The following is a 24,363-nucleotide window of genomic DNA, read 5'->3' on the forward strand; positions in this document are numbered from 1 at the left end:
GAACTTGGTTTGATTTTGTTTTCATTATTTATATTCTGTTCATTCTCTTTTTAACTTCCACTGGTTGAATGCTCATTGCTCACTTATCACTTGACTTGTGTAAATTCTGTAGTTGCCCCTTTAAACATCCTACGGTTAACATACCCATAGTTCACATTTGTCTCATGTAAATGTTGTAGCTACATAAAAAAATTAAATAAACAATTTGGGGAATATTCAGTCTTTGCTCTTTTCATTTACATTCTGATGATTTCAAGGTTAATATTGTACCACTTAGCATAATGTTTTCATTGTGAGATGGAAAAAGTTGTATTGGATACATTTTTATCTGTTGAAGAGATACTTCGGGATTTGGCATTGAGGCCCTTTATCTACTTCCCCAGAGTCAGATGAACTTGTGGATACCAATGAATATATGTCTGTGTCAAGAATAAAAGAAGCCAATGGTAGTTTTGCGAGCCAATGCTAACTAGCGTAAGCGCAATGACTGGAAGGCTATGGTATCTGCTAGCATGCCGTAGACTTGCGGTCATTATGCTAATGATAGTTAGCATTTGCACTAGCGCTATGTAGCAACTTCCTTCAAACTGCACGCAGAGACATAAATGGTGTCCATGAGTTTGTCTTACTCTTTGGAAGTAGATGAAGAGCCTCATTGCTCAAATCCAGATGTATCCCTTTAACTAAACATGTATTCAATGCATTTTCTCTGTGGGAAGCAAGTTAATTTAAAGTTATATGTGATTTGGTTTATGTAGATCAGACATTGTAATATTGTTGATACTCAAAGTAACTAAAAACCTGCTCTAATTTGCATATTCATAATCAGTTTTCAGAAAAATTTGCAGCAAACAGTAGAATATTTGCCACAAATTTCCCAGAATTGTTTGCCAGAAGTTCACAAGTTGCCTCAAATTTTCTGCAAGTTTCTCACAAAACGAATGAGCAAATTGGCCAAACATTTGCCAGAAGCCTGTTTTTTCAGTACGGGGACTTGACAGTATCATTACATTTTTATCGTGCAGTCATGCATTTCAAATTACACTGAATTGAGTGATATGCAGGCTGGATCCACTTTAATGTGGTGAAAGATGGACTATTTTGTTTGAACTGCCATTGAAGATGCACTCGGGATTGTAATCACAACAAGTTGGACATAACATTTCATACGACTTGGACGTAACATATCATATGAAATGGATGACCTACAGCACTACACAATGTTATGTAGTACACACAAAAGAGGGATGTTTTGGCATCCTGAGCACCACTTTCAAACTATTGACTGAAATAATTTTTTAAAGTTCTGGCGCATCCGGATAAATCAACCAGTGTCTCTGAATAAGAGACTATATATACCAAAGTATGTGGATATTCCTTCAAATGAGTGGATTTGGCTATTTCAGCCATACCCGTTGCTGACAGGTGTATTAAATTGAGCACACAGCCTTGCAATCTCCATAGACAAACATTGGCAGTAGAATAGCCTTACTGAAGAGCTCAGTGACTGTCAACGTGGCACCTTTCCAACAAGTCAGTCAAGTTTCTGCCCTGCTGGAGCTGCCCTGGTCAACTGTAAGTGCTGTTATTGTGAAGTGAAAAAGTCTAGGAGCAACAACAGGTCAGCTGCAAAGTGGTAGGCCACACAAGCTCACAGAACAAGACCGCCGAGTGTGGAAGTACGTAGCCTGTAAAAATCGTCAGTTCGTCGGCAGCTTCATCAAATGGGTTTCTATGGCCAAGCAGCCGCGCACAAGCCTAAGCTCAGCATGCGCAATGCCAAGTGTCCGCTGGAGTGGTGTATTCTCGCTGCCATTGGACTCAGGAGCAGTGCTAATGCATTCTCTGGAGTGATGAATCACGCTTTACCATCGCAGTCCGACGGACAAATCTGTGTTTGGTGGATGCCAGGAGAAAGCTACCTGCCCGTATGCATAGTGCCAACTGTAATGTTTGGTGGAGGAGGAATAATGGTCTGGGTTGTTGTTTTTCATGGTTCGGGCTAGGCCCCTTAGTTCCAGTGAAGGGAAATCTTAACGCTGCAGCATAAAATTACAGTCTAGACGATTCTTCCAACTTTGTGGCAAGTTTGGGGAAGGCCATTTCCTGTTTTAGCATGACAATGCCCCTGTGCACAAAGTGAGGTCCATGCAGAAACGGTTTATTGAGATTGATGTGAAAGAACTTGACTGGCCTGCACAGAGCTCTGACCTCAACCCTATCGAACACCTTTGGGATTAATTGCAAGCCAGGCCTAATCGCCCAACATCAGTGGCCAACCTCACTAATGTTCTTGTGGCTGAATGAAAGCAAGTCCCCCGCATCAACTTTCCAACATCTAGTGGAAACCCTTCCCAGTGGATTGGGGGCTGTTATAGCAGCAAATGGGGGACCAACTTCGTATTAATGCCCATGATTTTGGAATGAGACGTTCGACTAGCACATACTTTTGGTCGTGTAGTGTATGCTCCGAAGTTGTCCGGTCAAAAAAGCCTCCATATGTGGATTCTGGATACTGAAATAGTTGTATGCAGGGCAGTTGTGTTGCACATTTTCACAATGACAAAAATGCTAGGCCACGCTTAAATCATTTCTCTGACAGAACGATTGTTTCTTCATAGGAAAATATAATTTATAATATAATTTACTGTCAAGTTTTAGGGCCAATGGATGACATTGGAAGGAATCAATTGGTTGATTTTAGAGAAACAAAATGCTAATGATTAGCATATTTTCAAATGCTTTTGCATGACGTAGAAGAAAAACATATGTATGTTTTTCATTAAAACCTGTCTGATTGGTCTCATTTATCATGTTCAGTATTTGTCCACACATTTTTATAAAACAAGTAAAAGGCCCTCATTGTGCAAAGGTGTAGGTTCTAGAGGTTGTACATATGTTAAAATGTTCTGACCATTCCCCTTTTCTGTCTGTCCTGATCCCTCTCCCCTTCCTTTTCTTTGTCAGAATCGGATGGAGGAGAGTAAGGCTTTGTTCCGGACCATCATCACATATCCCTGGTTCCAGAACTCCTCAGTCATCCTGTTCCTCAACAAGAAGGACCTCTTAGAGGAGAAGATAATCTACTCCCACCTGGTCGACTACTTCCCTGAGTTTGATGGTAAACTACTCTTTAACTTTATCCTATCTACTAACTCGCTGCACTGGCCAATGTGGGCATGTCCAGTACTATGGCAGTTACTAAGGCAAATTGTCAAATATAATGCATATTATAGTAATTTCTTTATTGTAACATTGTTAATTTTAAAACATTTTTAAGTCTTTAGGTAAGGTGGCATGAACATGTGCCTGAATGTTTTTTTTTTTTTTTGTTAGCATATAGGGACACCATGTGGCTAGACAATGAACTGCAATGCAGTACTAATTCACACGATCTATTAACCAAATGGGTAGAACATGCTTTACATTCTATAATTATTTTTGCATTTAAGTAATGGCAGGTAATCCAAGAAAGAAAACAATGTAGGCGGTCAGTACGATGCAGAAAAACTTATATACAGAGACTACATGTAGAAAGGGGCAGATAAGCCTATGGTACACTACATTACCGAAAGTATGTGGACACCGGCTAGTCAAACTATAACAGCCTCCACTCTCCTGGATGGCTTGTTTCCATTCAGCCACGAGCATTAGTGAGGTCAGGCTCTGATGTTGGGCGATTAGGCCTGGCTCGCAGTCGGCATTCCAATTAATCCAAAAGGTATTTGTTGAGGTCAGGGCTTTGTGCAGACAAGTCAAGTTCTTCCACACCGATCTGGACAAACCATTTCTGTATGGACGTCGCTTTGTGCATGGGGGCATTGTCATGCTGAAACAGCAAAGGGCCTTCCCCAAAATGTTGCCACATAGTTGGAAGCACAGAATCGTCTAGAATGTCATTGTATGCTATAGCGTTAAGATTTCCCTTCACTGGAACTACAGGGCCTAGCCCGAAACATGACAGACAGCCCCAGATAATTGTTCCTCCTTCACCAAACTTTACTGTTGGCACTATGCATTTGGGCAGGTAGCTTTCTCCTGGCATCCGCCAAATCCAGATTAGTCCGTCGGACTGCCAGATGGTGAACTGTGATTCATTGCTCCAGAGAAAGCATTTCCACTGCTCCAGAGTCCAATGGCGGCGAGCTTTACCCCGCCCCAGGTGACGCTTGGCATTGCGCATGGTGAACTTGGGCTTGTGTGCGGTTGCTCGGCCATGGAAACCCATTTCATGAAGTTCCAGACTAACAGTTCTTGTGCTGATGTTCCTTCCAGAGGCAGTTTGGAACTCGGTAGTGAGTGTTGCAACTGAATACAGGCGATTTTTACGCACTTCAGCACTCTGCAGTCCCATTCTGTGAGCTTGTGTGACCTACCACTTCGTGGCTGAGCCGTTGTTGCTCCTAGACATGTCCACTTCACAATAACAGCACTAACAATTGATTGGGGCAGCTCTGGCAGGGCAAAAATGTAACAAACTGACTAAAGGTGGCATCCTATGACGTTGAAAGTCACTGAGCTCTTCAGTAAGGCCTGGAGATTGCATGACTTTGTGCCTGATTTTATATACCTGTCAGCTGCAACGGGTGTGACTGTTATATCCGAATCCACTCATTTGAAGGGGTGTCCACACAGGTTTGTATATATAGTGTATTTAACTGCTATTGAGTGCAAGCAAACAATAAACTAATTGCAAAGACAGGCAATCCAACTCATAAAGTTATACAGGTATAGGTAGTAGTTAACTAATGTCATTTGTGTTTGGACATTTACAAGCAAATGTGAACAAGAGACATGAACAAAGTTTTGACATGCTTGTCTGAAGGAAGAACTGGCTCTGGAGCAGCATGTGTACACGCTGTGAACTGTGTAGAGTCTGGAGTCGCTAGGTCAATGGACCTAGTTCCTCCGAGAAGAGGGGGGAGGAGCTGACTGAGGGGCCCAAAAATAACCCTGCGACGAAATCAAGATAGCAGTGACAGCTGTACAGAACTCCTCTAAAGGGCTTTGACTTCTCAAACACGGTAGAAAGCTAACACTACATGATGGCCCATCTCCTTATTAATTCAGCCACTCACTTAGATAACTAGCAAGTTAAACCAAATACACAGCTGGACTCACCAGCTCCCGCTTTCTCCCTTTGTGCTATTTACAAACACGCATGTGACTGGCTCATCTGTTCTGGGGAACTACGGTAAGCTTCAAATAAGTAGGTTGGATGGTATTGAAAAACCATCCTGTGGCTATTTCCAAATACCCTGGTATACGGTGTATCGCCCAAGCCTACCACAAAGGGGTTTATCAATGACGGTTTCACTCCAATGATTGTGTAGGACTTTTTATTTGTTGGCCTGGGGAGTATTGGATGCTTCAGTTTTTTCTTGGTTGGAGCAGTATGTCTCTGTGTGAATAAAGCACTCTTGTATGCTGATTTTATGACATTTTGGTATTTATTGGGATCCGCATTAGCTGCTGCAAAAGCATCAGCTACTCTTCCTGGGGTCCACATGACATAATACATATTATAGAAAATTATTAGTCAATGACTGAAATACATACATACATTTAAACAGTCACACACAAACTACATATCAGTACATACACACAATATCTAGGTTGAATACATAGTACATTGGAAATTATAATACAAGAGATAAAATGACTGTCTCTTCACAGTCCCCTTTGTGCAGCAAGGTATTCTTTTATCTGTCTTTTGAAACTGTTTTTATTGCTACCTAGAGTTACTTGAGTTGAAGTCATGGCTCTATTTAATATTGTACGTTTACAAGCCTCTGCTCTGGATCTGGGGAGTGTGAAGAGACTTTTGGTTGCATGTCTTGTGTTGTACCGATGAGTGTCCGAACTGTGTGCCTACTGTTGAATAGACAGTTCTGGATCTTCAACACATCCATACCTCGCACAAAGACCAATAGTGATGCAGTCAATCTCTCCTCAACTTTGAGCCAGGAGAGATTGATATGCATGTTACTGAAACTTCCCGTCCGTGTACATCTAAGTGAGATAAATGCTGATTTGTTCTAGACCAACTGCAATTTACCTATGTCCTCCTTTGCCGCACTGGACCAACTGGGCAGTAGTCTAGGTGTGACAAAACTAGGGCCTGTAGGACCTGTCTGGTCGATTTGAGATGTCAAGAAGGCAGAGCAACGCCCTATAATGGACAGACCTCTTCCCATTTTAGCAGCATTGAGCCTGTTTTGACCATGACAGCTTGCTATCTAGGGTTACACCCAGCAGTTTAGTCTCCTCAACTTGCTCAATAGCCACATTATTCAGATCGAAATTAGGTTTAGCATTGAGCGAGTGAATAGTCAAACATTATGCTTATAATTTGAGAGATTTAGCAGCAACCTATTGCTAGTTACCCATTCTAAAACTGACTGGAGCTCTATATTAAGTGTCTCAGTTATTTATTTGACTGTTGCAGCCGACGTGTATACTGTTGAGTCGTCAGCATACATAGACACACAGGCTTTATTCAAGGTCAGTGGAAGGTCATTTGTAAAAACAGATAAAGATGGCCCTGACCGGCTGCCCTGCGTATACCACACTCAACTCAATTTGCATGAGATAGGCTTCCATTGACGAAAACGCTCTGCCTTCTTTTATATGCGTAACTCTCAATCCATAAGGCACAGGATGCAAATCCATAACACCTACGTTTTTTCAGCAATAGTTTATGATCAATGACATTTTGACTGTAACCTCTCTCCGTAAACCTTATTTCATGTCATTGGCTTTTTCAATTAACTTACTTCTGTCCGAGCACGGTCTCCTGAGACGAGCCAACTGCCCGACATGGAGATTGTCTTGTGTGCTCGGGTGGTAGCTGGTAACCAATAGTAATGTTCGGTTTATTTTCTATAAATCAAATCAAAGTTTATTGGTCACTACCTGTCCACAGCATCAGTATGTCGTCTATGTACTTGTACCAACCCATGGCTTTCAGTAGGAAAGGGTTGACTTGGGGGTCAAACACTATCTTTCGAAAGCATAGCAGCACCGGTTGTAAGTCCTTTTCATTTAAGGTAGAAGTCCTTTTCAAACATTTTTGTAGATGTTGATATATAGTCATTCAACATCAAAGGAGACCAGAGTGACGACGTGTGTATTGGGTGGGTGCTATTGCAGGTAAGATAAGGTCAGACGATTCTCTCACATCGGAGGGGGGAGGTATTTATGGTTTGATGCAGTAGTCCACGAATTGTGACGGGTTCCAAAGGGGAGTAATTGCCTAACACCATCAGTCGTCCAGGGATTCATATATTTTTTGGGTGTATCTTAGGAACTGTGTAGATTACCGGCGTGGCACTGTGTTTATGCACCAACAATTTGTTCTCTTTTGGTGATTTCATCTTTACGCAGGCCCTCAGTGAGAGTTTGCTAAATTTGCCTTTATATATTGACATGATAACGTTGTACGTATTTTGTATATGGTTTACATTGTCCCCACCTCTATTTGTAGAGAAGTCAGCTTCCGTCCACATTGCTTCCTGAAGACTAGTATTCGAAGCGTGTTGCAGTAGTGCATCCTGATATTATACACCATAGGCTGATCTGCCCCTTTCTATACATATTGTCTGTAAATAGTTAGCTGAAGTTTTTCTGCATTTTACTTTATTTTCTTTCTTGGATTTAAATCACTTACCTTTTGAGATCAAGTGTAACGTCTCTTCCATTCAATTTGAAATGCCATGTGTGTTTGCCGGTAGAACAGGGACCCAGTGATGTGTACCAATTGCTTGTGTGTGTGTGTGCATTCACCCGTGTGTGTACCCCCAGGTCCGCAGAGAGACGCCCAGGCAGGCCGGGAGTTTATCCTGAAGATGTTTGTGGACTTGAACCCGGACAGCGACAAGATCATCTACTCCCACTTCACCTGCGCCACGGACACCGAGAACATCCGCTTTGTGTTCGCGGCTGTCAAAGACACCATCCTGCAGCTCAACCTCAAAGAGTACAACCTGGTTTGAGAGAGAAGTTGAGCGAGAGAGAGACCTGCAGCCCACGCACAGCAGAGTGCACATCTATACACCAACAAATTAAACAGTACACAGTTCTGCACTAAAATACGCATGTGAACACATGCACCAATATAAATACAAACACACACACACACTCAATAGATCCCAGGCTCTATCCACCCATGGCCCCAACATCCACCTGCTCCTTGTCTATGGTTCAATTGGGTGTGTTTTTTCAGTTCCAGTCACCCCCCCCCCCCCCCCCCCCCCCCTTCCTCTCTTCCTATTGCAGCCCATTCCCCTCCTGATGACACACACACACACACACACACATCTGCTCCAAGGCTGTCATGACCTGCCTGGGTGGTTGACAGGTCTCATTTGTCACCCGATGTGGCTCAGGCCTCTGGGTCACCCCTTTTAAAGGAGCGGGGGGGGGGGTAGAGGTCTGTTTTGATTTGGTGGCTTATTTGCTGGTGTGATTTAAAGGAAGGAAAGCTGAGGTTTTGGAGAACAGGAAAAAGCTGGTGTCATCGTCCCCCCTTCACCTCTGTCTACAGGGTAGGAGTGGGGGCTGGGGACCCACCAGTCTGCAGGGGGGTTGTGGGTAACTGCATATAATTGAATCAGAGCAGGGGCAGGTGGTGCTGAGGTGTGTTGGGAAGCTCTACTCTACATGGTATTTTGAGGTGTGTGGAAAAACACACACCTCCCCCAGACTGGAAGACACCTTGCACTGTTGAATGTAAAAAGTGTGTGCAATACAAGCAAGAGGATGCTCACACAGACAGAGCAAGGGTGGGAGAGATTAAGTAAATTGATCTGTGTATATTAAGAATTCTTTTAGTTTATTGATTACTACAATTGCTACTACTGCTTTCCAGCTAACTTAAGTCACAAGTTGGTCCTCCACACACAATGTCAGTGCAGCTTCTTTTTGGAAAGGCATTGGATATTTGTTTCCTATTTGGCCAATATTTTGAGAAACAGTAGTGATTATTAAGAGTAAATATTTGTTTTATTTGTTTAATTTATGGACCAGATCTCTAGATGTTGTTGGTCTGACTTTTCCTCCCTGCTTCCATCCAGGTGTCTCCATCAGATGGGGAGGGGGAGGGTTCATACTGCTGTAAAAACATGTTTCGTCGGCAAGTCATCTACTTTTCGTTAGAGACTTCATACTTTGTTGCAGTTCTGTTCCGTTTCAATTTTGAAATGCTTGAGAAGATGAATTTCCATTTAGGGTTGGCGCTTTATGCAAATAGTAAAATAAAAGACACTTATCAGTGGTTGAAGTTTTAACTGGTCCATGCTTGCATTTTTTTAAATGTAAGATTTTTGTTTGGTTTTCTTTTTTATCCCATATCTTATCTCTTGCTTGGTTAGAGTTCTTAAGATTCCATAGCTAACAATGTCAATAGATGTGCTATTTTGTTTTCGCAACATAATTCAGGTGAGTTTTCATTACTAGGGCTACTACTAGCAAAGTTGACAGAATGAAAAGACTATATGGATGATATAGTGCAATAGGTGCAATTTAAAGTGGTTTTCTGAATCAGGGAGCCAAATGGAAGGCTATTGCCACAGGTTCATAGTGTGAACTGTCCAGGGACACCAGTTAGCATTGGAGGATGACTTCTGCTGGATATTTGCCTGTAAACTTTTAACAGCCCGTTTGGGCCCAGAGCAGAGCCTAGTAAAACCACAAGGTGATGGGGGTCTCACAGCTGCCTGTCTCAGCCAATCTTCAGTGTGCTCTTCCTTTTCCACCTGCCACTCTTGTCACGAATCATGTCTTCTTCAGCGTGACTTTACTCCATTGTTGTGGGTAGTTAGTTTTACATCCCCTGCTAATCATGTTTCTATGCTTCACCTTTTGTACACTAAGAATGACCATGACTGGGATTGGACAGGGGTATTTTGTAGAAAGACGTTTGATTGCCACAGTGCTATTTGCACTCCAAAGAGCTTTGGGTTAGAATGGTCAGGTGAAACTTAACAGAAAAACTTTAGTTTTGACAGACATGACAAACTTATTGTTCATATCTTGTATGTTTGGTGCCAAGTATTTCTCATTCTACATGGCAAGTAATTACCCTGCTGAGTTATCTGTGCTCTGTTTAACCTCTAGCTGTGCATTTACAAGTATATTGAACCTAGGGATGTTTTGGGTATATCCTGAGTATACTCTTCAGTCCCCTTTACTAATATGTCCACTGTATACTAGTCTGGCTGAAAGATCCAACTTTTACCTTCCCTATACGTTGCCTCATAACATAAACACCAGGGTTGGTGTAACTAATGGACATTTCTATAAAAAATATATATATTTTGGAAAAGTTGTCACATTTCCTTTTAAAACAGCTCATTTATATATTTACAACATTTATACACATAAAAACAGCATTTGAATATTACATTTAAATTTGTTAAAAAGTACATGTTAAAAACAATAGAAACAACCATGAATAAAAGTACTTTTCCTTGTAAAAACATACAATTCTGTAAATGATTTAACAAGGTAACCATTTTTAAGACATGAAAACATGTTAAGTCACTTTGTTAAAAGACAGTTTTCGGTCCTTTGGACAGGAACGGGGTGAGTCCTTATCAAACTCGCCTCCTCCTAAAAATGTTGCTTTTAGTGGAGGTGGAAAGTATTACGTTACAAAAGTTTTGAACATGTTGGCCATTTTGTAATGCCTTGTCATTTGGCCAAGCCACGGGTGGATGCATTAAAGGCCTTTCTTTGTTAATTAATTTTCCCACAGCCAATACTTTATATACCACATTATTTGTGAAGTGTCCGTACAAAGCAGAAATATGAATGCTTCCTGTGCAACTGCAGATGAGGCTTTTGACTTAATTAAACATTTGAAAATGTGACTTTAGTTCGTGATTGCATTTGCCATGATCTTGTTGAGATTGTTGTCAAGTTGTCAGTTCTCTCAGGAGTACGAAGGTCTCTTGTCAGAGCAGGCTGGACTGAGATGTTGCCTCTGGTACTTTAGATCTCCACCAACACGGCAGCTTGTTTTTTAATTGTTTTAGTGGTTACAGCTTCTCTGCTGCTCTTACCTCAAGAAGCACAGTCATCCCCTTTTGACCTGTGGTTTACTTGCATAGGTAGAGTAGGGTTTAGTTATTCTCATGCTGGGCTCTTTTCATGCGTGTAACCCCCCAGTAAGTGATTGTGCTTGTCTTTTGTTTCATTATACTCTATTTCCTGTAAGCATCTGCATCAGCTTGTGCTCCAGTGGGTTTGAGGTGTATGATGTGCTGTGTGGTTGCTCAGCCCCCCCCCCCCCCCCCCCAAAAAAAAGGTCCAGTGCAGGCCTCCTTCCCTCCCTGCTGTTTCTAAACATGGGCATAGAGTCAGTGTGTCAGTTTACACAAAGTACCCTGGTTTTCACCACATGGACTATGGACAGTGTGTTGTATGTAGCTCAGTGTTATATCCACCCTGTATAGCACACTAATTGAACGTCACAATAACTAGTAAGAGAACACGTAAGATAAGTACCGTCAGCATTAAAACCAGCACTGTGGGGTTTGTTGAAGGGATACACTACTAGAAGCAAGTTCGTGCCATAGACTGAATAGCATTATATACAAACAGTTGCGACCACTCTTCCAGACAGTTTCCCTTGAAATAAGCCTGTTATACTTCAGCTTTATTTATTGTAATACTTTGCCAAGTGAAGGTACCGAAAGGGCAATATACTATAGCAGTTGGATTAATCGGTTAATTAATTAATATAGTGTTGTTTTAGAATGTCAGCTGTTCTCTCCCCTTACTTGATCTATTATATTTTATTTCTTCCGGGTCAATGCACTGAACCTGCTCTGCAGCAATGGGACTGCCTGCATTCATGCAACTTACAAGCACGTTTGTCGGTACTATGAGATGTGTGTACACTTTTGATGGTTAATGCTTTTGCTTGAGATCGATACTGATGTGATTGATGCATAGAAATACTAAAAGCTATCTTTGCATCTTTTTGTTTCTTTTGAAAGTCAGATGTTACCTGAACACTTGTATTTAGGACCACTTAATATGATAGATTTTTTAAACAAGAGGTTAAATAAACTTTGTCTAGTGGTGTGTAAATTGAAAGTAATGTATTTTCTTTTATTTTCTAAGTATAACAAATGTAAATTCTGTACAATAATGAGTGTGCCAATCCCCATTCTTTGTAGAGCCAGACTCTAAACAAGTGCCAATGTGAAAAATCATAAAAAGGACCTATGTATTTCATGGTCAAATTTTTAAAACAAATAAACACTAAGTATGTGATTAAGATAAATAAATGAAAATGGACAACTTTACTCTGTATTTAGGATTAATGATGAACGGTTTTAAATGTCATTTTAATTGCATGTGTTGGGGGTGGAAGGGGAGGAAATGGTATTAATGCAAAGCCCTTCAGAAAAGGGTCCTAATGGTTATTGATTTACAGTATTTTAGCCATATTTCTCTTTTCTATGTTTCATTTCAACCACTGTTGCCTGAACCTCATTCAAACATGAAAATGATTTTCATAGCCTTCTCCTTCAAAGAAAAATTCTCTGTTTTCAATTGGAATAAAAATGTGTTCCTATACTCTATGCTGGTGTTGTCTTTATTATGAACAATTTCCGAATGAGCTTTTGATACATAACCTATGTAGCGCCTACAGTATGATGTTTTAAAGATTTGAACAAATAGGAATCCAGAAAACATACACTTGATGCATTTTCTTATGTGGTTGACCTTTGTTAATACCACTGCTCAGTGGGAAACGATAAACAGACTAATTTAACTGCTCTAATTTTAAGTTGTATTTTGGTGTTCCCTTCCACGAGGGGCGCTAGTTCTTTAGCCATCCAATGGGATGATTTTTGGGCATGTTCAGAAGTGAAACGTTGTAGAAAGTTTCAGATAGAAATACATCTTCTAGAACGCTGTTCCAATTGACAAAGGGAGATTCTCAATTACGTACCCTCGCGTCCTCTCTCCTCGCCGCCTCAAACCCCATTGGAGGAGAAAGGGGTTGGACCTCTGGCTTGCTCATTCGATGAGTTTTGATGAGGCTAGGATAGAGGACGCGAGGAGGATTCAATTGAGATTCTCCCATAGAATATGATTTGTTCTGTGCGTTCGAGTTCTACGTTGAGCGTTTTGTAACGTCGCACCTTGCCCCAGGAATGGAATGTCTTCAGCCCCGCAACTGCCATACATTGACTGTTCGGCTAGGGCTCTGCGAGATACTGAAGCTGAGCGAGTGTATCATTTAAAGTTTCCTACGCGATTTGTTATTGTAATGATTAACGCGTAAATAGTTTTATTGCGACAACTGTTTACTCGTACTACTTGGTATTTTTTTGGTTGTTGTGAAGAAACGGGGAGGATTCAACTTCAGCGAATCCGGAGGTCCATTTTGTTATTTTTGCGAACCAAGCTGTTTTTTCCACTGAAGCCACTGAAGCTTTTATGGTGTTAGCGGACATATAGCTCGTTGGCTTTGTTGCGTTTGCTAAAATACACGGCGAATAAAGATTGAACAAAACAAACCACGACAATACATATCAATATAGGTGTTCGCTATATGCATATTTTATTTAGCTAGTACGTAAGCTAACGTGACCTAGCTAGCTACTACAGGCTGAAAGCTAGCAACAGTGATGAATCATTTTGAGCGACAGCCTTTGAAGAATTAAGCGAGGACCGTTCAAATGGTTGAGGTTTGTAGCTAGTTCATCAACAAAGAGAGAACGAAATTAAATCAGGTGACTAATAACGTTAGGCTACCTCTGTCGAAAGATCTACACCTGGACAAACATCATATTAGTTAGCTAACGCCAACTGCATCACCAATTTTGGGACAAGAGCTAACTAGCTATCTGGTCAGCTCGTGCGATTCTTGGCTAGATTCAAGCTTGCAAATACGGACAAAGAGGACCAACGTAAGCAAATATTTTTGTGTCAGCATTTAGAATCTTCCTCATTCATCGTATTTGGAAAGGAAAACAATAAACAAGGAATTGACATGATGTTTCCACAATCCAGACATTCAGTAAGTGGGTTTAATTTAATATTCAGACGCACTTGCAGTTTTTTTAGGATTATTTTCTGCACTGAACTTGTTTGTGTGCGCGTGCTAGTTACATTGTATATACAATGAGCAAGACCGTTACTTTGTATTATATCAAAGGTTTTTGACATGACTAGTGTTTTTATGCCCTCGGCATGTCACTACACCAAGAGAAGAGGATTGTCAAATGTCGTTTCAGCTCTGAATTAAACAGACACCCCCTGGGGTAATTTGATTACCAAACCAGATAGAAGTTACTCATGCGTAACCACCAGCGTTCCTTATTTTGCCTATTTACTTGTGCTCACACATTTGCATACCTATGTTGAATGGGATTTCACAGTTTGTTCTATTACACTAATTCATAATCATGCTCATATCCAGGTTTTTGCATCAAACATCAGTGAAACAATTCCAAGAGTAGTTCTGTTCAGTACAGAATCAACATGATTTGCATTGTAAATTAATTTGGATTGCAAGCCAGATGGGTAATGTAACTAGAGAGAAGGGCTTCTATGCGTGTGTCTAAAGTAAAATAGCCAAACAAAGTCATGCATGCAGTGGAGAGGTGACTTGCACAGGGAGCCCCAAATTATGACATTGAAGAAGTTGGGACTCTGCAGGGATGGTACAGGTACTACTTTCCCAACTGTCTTATTTTGACCTTGAAATCAACCTCAGATTTGCTTTGGAGATGCTGGGTGAGGGCTTATCAACTTTCCCCCAAAGTTCTCATTGACTTGCACAAAAGTGCCTTCCATAGCAACATTCAAGGATTAACAAGCCCTTCATTTTACCCTCTGAGGGAGACTTGGTTTGTGTCCAATGTTGATAATGCTTCAGAAATCAGAACTGCCAGTGAGCTATAATTTGATGTTAGTTCCTTTGACAATGACTGATGTCTACGTGATTCCATTGACCAGGGGTGGGAAACTCCAGTCCTTGGGGGCCGGAGTGGTGTCGCACTTTTTCCTCATCCCTAGCAAACACAGCTGACTTAAACGGAACAAAAATATAAATGCAACATACAATTTCACTTTACTGAGTTACAGTTCGTATAAGGAAATAAGTCATTGAAATAAATGCGTTAGGCCATAATCTGTGGATTTCGGATAGATAAATATCTGTATTCACAGTTGTTGGTCGCATAGCTTTAAAAAAAATGTTTTTATAAATAGGTGCATGGATCAGAAAACAAGTCCGTATCTGGTGTGACCATTTGCCTCATGCAGTGCAACACATCTCCTTCACGTGTAGTTGGTCAGGCTGTTGATTGTGGCCTGTGGAATGTTGTCCCATTCCTCTTTTAATGGCTGTGCGAAGTTGCTGGATATCGTTGGGAAATGGAACACGCTGTTGTACATGTCAATCCAGAGCATCCCAAACATGCTCAATGGGTGACATGTCTGAGTATGCAGGCCATGGAAGAACTGGGACATTTTCAGCTTCTAGGAATTGTGTACAGATCTTTGCGATGTGGGGCCATGCATTATCATGCTGAAACATGAGGTGATCGCGGTGGATGAATAGCACTACAATGGGCCTCCAGATCTTGTCCCGGTATCTCTGTGCTTTCAAATTGCCATTGATAAAATGCAATTGCGTTCGTTGTCTGTATCATTTACCCCACCGCCACCATGGGGCACTCTGTTCACAATGTTGACATCAGCAAACCGCTCACCCACACGACGCCATACATGTGGTCTGCTGTTGTGAGGCCAATTGGCTGTACTGCCAAATTCTCAAAAATTATGTTGGAGGCTGCTTATGATAGAGAAGTGAACATTCCTGCAGTCATCATGCCAATTTATTGCCCCCAGCACAAGGTGCACCTGTGTAATGATCATGCTATTTAATCAGTTTCTTGATATGCTGCACCTGTCAAGTGGATATATCTTGGCAAAGGAGAAATGTGTGCACAATTTGCGAGAAATAAGCTTTTTGTGTGTATGGAACATTTCTGGGATATTTTATTTCATCTCATAACATGGGACCAACACTTTACATGTTGCGTTTTATATTTTGATTCTGTATTTGCATTCTAAACTGAAGATCATCAATAGTTGATTATTGGAGTCGGGTGTGTTAGCTGGGGCAAAAGTATACCTCCATTAAGGCCCATGAGGACTGGAGTTACCCATCCCTGCTCTTGACAATAAAATACATAAGTGAAGTGTCCATCTACCGGAGTATCCAGAATAATAATGAAGGGTAGAGCTGGTACTGGCTTGTGATTCATGGCCTGCAACCCAAATGTAGCAGGTCCATGTTGTTCCTTGACATTGGTAATGGAACACGTATTTGCTAGCATGAAAACAAGTAACTCTGGTGGTCGGGTGCCTTTGATGACTGGAATAGGCCATCATCCAGTTTATTTCCCAAATCCCAAGTTTCCATGGTAACAAACTTTGGTCTATGGAAAACACAGGCTCTCTCCCCATGGTCACACAACTGACACATTTGTCTATTCATTTAGGTAAAAAATAAACACTGCAGTAAACATCACTCGTGCTAAACTGAGCTCAAATATAACTGAAAATGAAAGCTTTGGAATAAAATGTAGGTAAACACAATTTTATTTATTTATTTAACCAGGTGGGCCAGTTGAGAAGTTCTTTGCAGGACTATTATGTTGCCACGGTGCACTTGCTCCATATCAGCGATTTGTCGTCGCCAGTTCTAACACAGAAGGGGTAAGAGTTGTTTCCTCAGGCTAGAGCCTGTATGTCCCATGACATGAATGGTGTGCCTTTTTGCATCAGTCAGTGCAGCCACGGCATGCAGCTCTGTTCTGAGGCTGGCGTTGTCTGAGAGGACCACTCCTGCCACTTCACACCTCATCAGTGTGCAGAGGAGAAGTGAAGAGCTTGTAATTGTGTGAGATCTTACTGGCTTACCCCATCGCACTCTCCAGAATCCTTCCGCTGACTGAGTTAGACTCGGCATTAGAGTTCAACCTGATTACAGTTGGTGGGTTGTCTCCCCAATGTCTCTCACCCTCATCAGGAGTGGAACATCTTGTGTGATAGCTTTGGGTTGCAGGCCTATGTTCTATAATGACTGGCTGTGTCTGTAAATAAATACCCATGCTAGCATACTACGTACTTAAACGGTATACTATGGACTCAACTTTTTATACTATGTAGCACGGTACCGTTTCAATAAAAAAGAAGCCATGCAGTAGCTCCTCCCGACTGGCAAACGCTTTTCAATGAGAACAGAAATCCACTTTGGGTTAAAACATGTTTTTTTTAAACAACACTTATTTGCAAAGATGTAACCTACGATGCAATACTTGTGATCATTGTAAGGAGAACAAAAACTACTTGCCTCATATTTGAACACCACACATTCAGCATCTTCCCAATATAAGTGGCCTAGTGTTGGCTACTTGAAGAGAACTAGGGCCTATCACGCGCAGTCCACCTCTTCCAATGCATCGTGGGAAAGTGTGCATTGAATTCTACCAGATGGCAGAAATTAGTGTAACTTTCTGACATTTGAACCATACTCGATTTAAAACATTTTTAAAAATCATACACTTTAAAATTTTCGCATACTGATAATGCCTCATGCACTATTACGTTGTTTCCTGCAATTCATTAATTTCGGAAGGGCATCCCTATATCTAATTGATCAGCTGTTGTCATTTTAAAGTATACTCTTTTCAAAATGTTGCGTACTATTAAAAAATTTTGCATTCTCAAACGGCTCACTATTTTAGGACGCAAGTATGGGTATTCGGATACGACCACTGACTTCTACCCTCATAACAAACTGGTGTTAAAAAGAGCTTTCAATAAATATCACATATATTGAACAAAAATATAAATGTAACATGCACAATTTCCCCCCATTTTTATTTTTACTGAGTTACAGTTCAGAAAAGAAAATCAGTCAGTTGAAATAAATTATTTAGGCCTTAATCTATGGATTTCACACACAAAAAGTTTTTCCCCACAAAAAGGCTTGTTATAGACAGAAATACCCCCCTCCTACTATCCCGCAGGTAGAGATCCTAAGCTGGTAGTCTGCGGTTGTGATGCTGGTTAGATATACTGGCAAATTCTCTAAAATTATGTTGGAGGTGGCTTATGGTAGCGAAATCAACATGAAATGCTCTGACAACAGCTCTGTTGGACAATAAAAAAACAAACATGTTTTACCTTTTTATTTTACTAGGCAAGTCATTTAAGAACAAATTCTTATTTTCAATGACGGCCTAGGAACAGTGGGTTAACTGCCTGTTCAGGGGCAGAACGAGAGATTTGTACCTTGTCAGCTTGGGGATTTTAACTTGCAACCTTTCGGTTACTAGTCCAATGCTCTAACCACTAGGCTAGCATGCACATGACAAGTGCATGCTCCCTCAACTTGAGACATTTGTGGCATTGTGTTGTGACAAAATTGCATATTTTAGAGTTGCCTTATTGTTGCCCCCAGCACAAGGTGCACCTGTGTAATGTTCATTCTGTTTAATCAACTTCTTGATATGCCACACATGTCAGGTGGGTGGATTGTCTTGGCAAAGTAGAAATGCTCAATAACAGGGATGTAAACCATTTTTTTTGCGTATGGAACATTTCTGTGATCTTTTATTTCAGTTCGTGAAACATGGGTCCAACACTGTACATGTTGCGCTTTGTATATTTGCATTTGTTGATTTAGCTAAACAAAAATCTGGGATTCCATCCACTTTTCTGCAATTCTAATGACCCTAGGTTGGAGAAGATGCCTTGGTGCTGTAGGTAGCCAGTCATCTCTGATGTGATGCACTGGCGTTCAGTCACCTTTACCTGGCCATTTGTCACTTGTTTTTCCCCCCTAATCCAATTCAGTGCCCTTATGCTACTTGATTGGAGTATTAAGACCCAACACACAGGATTTAAAAACGTGGATTATGGATTTAGTGCGACGCTTTGTGAGAGCTACAGCAGTTGGTTCATCCTTGGAGCATAAGTAGTTAATGTTGCACCTCCACTCTGTGCTGCTGAAGCCCTCCTCAAATCAAACTGAACAGTGCTGCTGGCTGGGCTGCCACAGGCCCTGTGGTTGGAAATATGTGACAGCTATAGATATGACTGTCAGAGATTAGAGCCGTCATGATGGAAGACTTAAACTGGAGCCTGACAGCGGAGATGGATCTCTCAAACTCACCCGGTTCAGAAATGCCTCAAAGGTGATTTAGCTCGGAGTGCTTAAAGCAGAGTGTTTCACCTTATATATTTTTGTAACTAGCCTAGTATATTCCATGTTATCATGGTAAATCAATTAAATTGGAAGTTATTTTGCCTTCATCCCCCATGCAATGAAGGTGTTGTAATTGTAATGGATTTAAGAAACTGAATGTGTGTAGGATTCTTGCAGGAGTGTAGCAGTTACAGAACTATCACTCATCTTTCAAACCCCTGTTACCAGTGACAACGCCAGATGTCAGACCCAGGTGTATTTGCATACATTTGGTTGTAACACAGATAAACAAATGGCAGATGATGGATTGTTGACAGATGACCCGGGGAAAAGATTAACACCATTCAAATAATGAATATGCAAATGTTTTCCTAAAGAGCTCAGTCACTATAGTGGGTCAGTAGAATCTGTTGGTTTAAGTGAAGAAATCTTCATTTGGAAGTGGCTGCAGTCTGACCCAGATGTTTGCATTTACCATATTGTTTGGAGCCTGTTTAATCCTATGCATCTACAAAGCAGTTTCTTCTGTAAATAGGACCCACAGAACAGCGTGTAGCCGACACTGCTAAATGTAGTAGTATGGGAGTAAAATCTCACAAACCTATTGGCTGTGACTCACAAGTTTGCATGAGCACACACACACACACATGTTCCCTGCTTGTTGCCCTTTATCATGCATTTCCTCCCAGATTTGATGTAGTGGTCGGAGGGAAGAGGGTGCACAGGCATTATTAAGCCCACTTGAATTAACAGAACAGCCCCCAGCCTTTTCTCTAAAGCCTCCAGCTGGGGGAACTTAATCCCCATGGTCCCCTGTCTCGCCCATTAAACAAACTCCCTCCCACCCCTGCTCAATCGCTCTGTTACTCACACAGTGCACCACAAGCACACAGAGTGAACACACAAGGGCACCCTCTTCACCTGTCTCTAGCCAAAGCTGACATCCACTCGTCAATGCAGTAATGATTGCACACATATTTAAATTAACTCAAGGTTGCCTATGTCTTTCACACTTTCCCATACACAATGTCAATAACAAGGGTACAGACACTTCTACAAATAACACCGTTTATGCACGCATACACACAAATGTCCTGACTGGCCTCAAGGGTCTTATCTGCTTTTTGTTTCTGGGGAACAAATTGAATGTGGGGCTTGACACATACACAGCCAGCAGATGTCTGGGTCGTTAAGGGCAGAGTCGCTCATTAGCATGACAGAGGGCCCAGAGCACCACCTCCCTTCACTCCGCGGGGGGCACAGCTATTGAGGGCAAGCCATGGGTCACAGGTGATATTGATTTTACTGGAGGGCCACACTGGCTGATTTTCAAATGACTGTTGGGTTGGGGGATTGGGACAGTCTCCAAGTCCCCATCATAAATACACACATTCTAAGCAGGGAAGGCATACATACACACCTCCCCCTTTCTGTCAGAGTTCATACCTGCCAATTTTGGAAGACTAACACAAAAGATTGGTTCTGCCCCCAAAAAACAATTATTTCACAAATAGCCATTTCAGTAATTGCTAACTAGATGAAATGCGAGGACTACGGCTAAAGGGTGTTGAATATTTTACACATTTTCAGCAATGGAAAAGTAACATTTTTGGTGTTCTGATTTTAGGTCCTGGTTAGAATTCATTACTTCTTAAATCCTCTGAGAAGTGAAAGAACCACAGCCTTGTTGAATGTGTGAAAAGCATTGCTATTGTGCTGCTGAGAGGATTGGTTCTATTGGTTGTTATTCCAAGACTTGAAGATTGCATGGAGAGACACCTGTTATAGCCTTCCGCCCAGCACCTTTCTGACCACACTCTGTATGAGTGATGATTGTGTGTGGGTGGATTTTATGAGCCTCTGTTTTGTGTTCATAAATTATTGCATGCTTTGTGTGGGTTGGCCTTTTGTCTGTATACATTATTCCCGACGCTGCGAAAACTGTGAGAGAAAAGGACAAAGTGTAGGATGTTGGCAAGAGGGAGAAGCGGAGCATAAGGATGGTGTGTGTGTAGATGTGGTCTGTATGTGGGAGGAGGGAATATGGCGGGGGATTAAGTTTACTACAAGCATAACTCTGTTGATCCATGTGCGTGCACATGGGTGAAGTGGAATTTTCTTTGGAGTAGGGGAAAACCTTTTTGATAAAATTATATGCTTGCCGGTCCCACTCCCATTCACAAGGGGGCAATGGCAACAATTTTTGATTTTTTTTGATTTTGTGAAAACAAGGAAGTATCACCTTCCCTTGCTAGTCGTAGCTAGTGGCAGCCTGGCTAGCTGACGTTGGCCTGGCTAAAAACAGAGCAAGCAAGCTAGCCTTTTTAGATCTCCATGTGAAATTATCTGATTTATAATACAAAAATATGCCCTGGCAATATTCTTCTACTAGCCTGTGTAACCTACAACATTATCCCGGTTTGATGTGCTGCTTGTAGATTCATTCCCATATCAGCTAAAAATAGAACGTCATGTTTTGGTCATAGAGTCAAAAAGCACATGGCTAGCAAGTTGCCTATAGCAGGCTTTACCAATTCACAATAGCCTGTAATAACTAGTTATTACTTCTAAACAAAATACATTTTGGGGGGGGTGGATTCTTCTTTTTTGGTTTACTATTGGCTACTTTGACGATTAGCCTCGATCAGATCAAGGAACCAAGCGACAGTATTCAGATGTGGCTGTGTGTGGTGGGGGGGGGGGGGCACCCCTGAGCAGGGCGCTGGGCTGGAACAAAGCATCTCGGCGGGGGGGCTTTTGATTGGCCAACCCCTGTACAGGCCCCAGACCTGCCAGAACACAGGCACTGCAGAGCCCAGACAAGAGAATTAGCTGTACTCCCTCCTTTCACACAGGCAGGGCAGGAGGAAGACTGGAGCAACAAAACACCTCATCCTGGAGCTCTTTGAAAACCCCAGAGATCTACGGCAGGCAGCCCTCCCAGACTGAGCTGTACATGCCCAGGTGTAGGCTGTGGGTTGGCTGGATCTAACTAGCCAGCTAGCTACGGTCATTGTTCAACAAATAGGTGTCAGAGTGCAGAGGAGGGAGCATTTTAGAATGCAGGTCTGTCCACTTATTTTGGTTATCAACCAGGAAGTAATTTTAGTACCTCCCTTTTGGACCCATGTAAGTAATAACCTGGGTTTTTACAAGCCGGCATAACCGCACTCTCTGTAATCTCACAGCCTCCTTCACCAGGCCATTTTTAATCTCTCCTATGGTTTCCCAAACCCGCAACCCTGTTTCCCAACACGTGACATTGCTCATTTCCCCTTGCCTTGCAGTCTTCCTCGGCTTGTTGCAGTTCCTGTGCTTTTGCCCTGGCTTTTGTGGGTGTGTGTTTAGGGTTTAATATTTTCCAGGTTTTGTTTTACAAATGTTCCATCCAGAGAATAAATCACTTTTTGTCCGGATATCCCGGTATATCTCGCAACAACAGGAAGTGTCATTCAAAGGCATTATAAAGCATATAAATATGTCTGGCTTTGATCAGCATGAACATTCCAACCTGATGCCCACTGAACCTGATGAACCATATAATAAATACATTTTATGAGCACTACATTATTAACAACATTTACTGAGCCAAAGCTCAAAAAAGCCCAAATGATCGTGCTGTTATCCAATACATATATGATATAGGCTACTGCACATTACGCACAACTGAAAAACATAAAAGCCCATAAATATGGCTAGCTATATGCTTTCTTGGGTAGATGAATGAAACTAGCTCCAGTAGGCTAATCTTTTTGTGTGAGCTGTTACTATACTCTTGTATTATATGGACTGGGATTATGTACATTATTCAAACCATGATGAAGCAGAAGAGTACATGCGATCCTGGTGCAACACATGCGGCCTACAGTTACAAGTATAGGCTAGTGAATTTGTTTTTCATTTTGAAATGCAGTATAATAGGGCCTGACACATATACAGTACCAGTCAAGTTTAGGCAAACTTCATTCCAAGGTTTTTATTTTTACTACATGATTCCATATCTGTTATTTCATAGTTTGTCTTCACTATTCTACAATCTAGAAAATTGTAAAAAATAAAAATAAAAAAAAGAATCTCTGGATTGAGTAGGTGTGTCAACTTTTGACTGGTACTGTATACCTTTCATAATATTTCCCCTCATGTTAGTAGCCTACCTCTTTCTCTCTTGTTGCTAATGACATCCTTGAATAATATAGGACTAGAATTTGATGCAAAGGCTTTCACTTTTCTTCACAAAGATTGAATGGATATGGGTCTGAATAAATAACTGCTATAGCCTACCGCCATTGTGTGTTCGCTCTTCTTTCAAACTACCCATGAGTTCTATTGGCTGCTGTATTTAACGTTCTGCAAAAAAGAGATTGCATCCCTCTTTGAATAGTCTATTGGTATAAGAAATGCTTTAAAAAATATGTCCAGCAAGTGATTGTGGTGTAGCATTTCCTGCATGGGACTCGAAGAGCTAAAGAGCATTTTCTTTAAGGAGAGACCAGCAGAATACAGGTGGTTGCGTATTGCGTAAGAGACAGAGGCTGTAAGTTAAAAGCTTATTATGCATAACCCATCATTCATTATCTAAATACAAGGCTGATACTGCATTGAATGTATTACCTGAAAGAGGGTGGGTGAGTGTGTGTATATGAGAGAGAGAGCGAGCTACAGTTGCTACAGAGAGCTACAGTTGAAGTCGGAAGTTTACATACACCTTAGCCAAATACATTTAAACTCAGTTTTCCACAATTCCTGACATTTAATCCTGGTAAAAAATTCCCTGTTTTAGGTCAGTTAGGATCACCACTTTATTTTAAGAATGTGAAATGTCAGAATAATAGTAGAGTGATTTATTTCATCACATTCCCAGTGGGCCAGAAGTTTACATACATTCAATTAGTATTTGGTAGCATTGCCTTTAAATTGTTTAACTTGGGTTAAACGTTTCGGGTAGCCTTCCACAAGCTTCCCACAATAAGCTGGGGGAATTTTGGCCCATTCCTCCTGACAGAGCTGCTGTAACGGAGTCAGGTTTGTAGGCCTCCTTGCTCGCACACGCTTTTTCAGTTCTGCCCACACATTTTCAATTATATTTAGGTCAGGGCTTTGTGATGGCCACTCCA

At 41.4% G+C, this 24,363-nt stretch overlaps 2 protein-coding genes across 5 annotated transcripts in view; both read left to right on the forward strand.

The window, feature by feature from the left end:
• The window catches only part of LOC109902532 (guanine nucleotide-binding protein subunit alpha-11), a 96,655-nt gene extending 84,062 nt beyond the window's left edge, over window positions 1-12,593 (forward strand). For all 3 annotated transcript variants that reach the window (XM_031786094.1, XM_020498956.2, XM_020498959.2), the window contains 2 exons: window positions 2,968-3,121; window positions 7,804-12,593. In XM_031786094.1, coding sequence (XP_031641954.1) covers window positions 2,968-3,121; window positions 7,804-7,994 — 345 coding nt within the window. In that variant the 3' untranslated portion in view covers window positions 7,995-12,593. The remainder of the gene's footprint in view (window positions 1-2,967; window positions 3,122-7,803) is intronic.
• Window positions 12,594-13,092: 499 nt separating this feature from the next.
• Window positions 13,093-24,363, forward strand: part of LOC109902530 (TLE family member 5) — a 36,902-nt gene continuing 25,631 nt past the window's right edge. The window contains exon 1 of one of the 2 annotated variants that reach the window (XM_020498953.2): window positions 13,093-14,041. In XM_020498953.2, coding sequence (XP_020354542.1) covers window positions 14,015-14,041 — 27 coding nt within the window. In that variant the 5' untranslated portion in view covers window positions 13,093-14,014. The remainder of the gene's footprint in view (window positions 14,042-24,363) is intronic. The other variant, XM_020498954.2, reaches the window with a different exon arrangement.

Source organism: Oncorhynchus kisutch, linkage group LG13 (assembly GCF_002021735.2).
Source record: "Oncorhynchus kisutch isolate 150728-3 linkage group LG13, Okis_V2, whole genome shotgun sequence".
Lineage (NCBI taxonomy): Eukaryota > Metazoa > Chordata > Actinopteri > Salmoniformes > Salmonidae > Oncorhynchus > Oncorhynchus kisutch.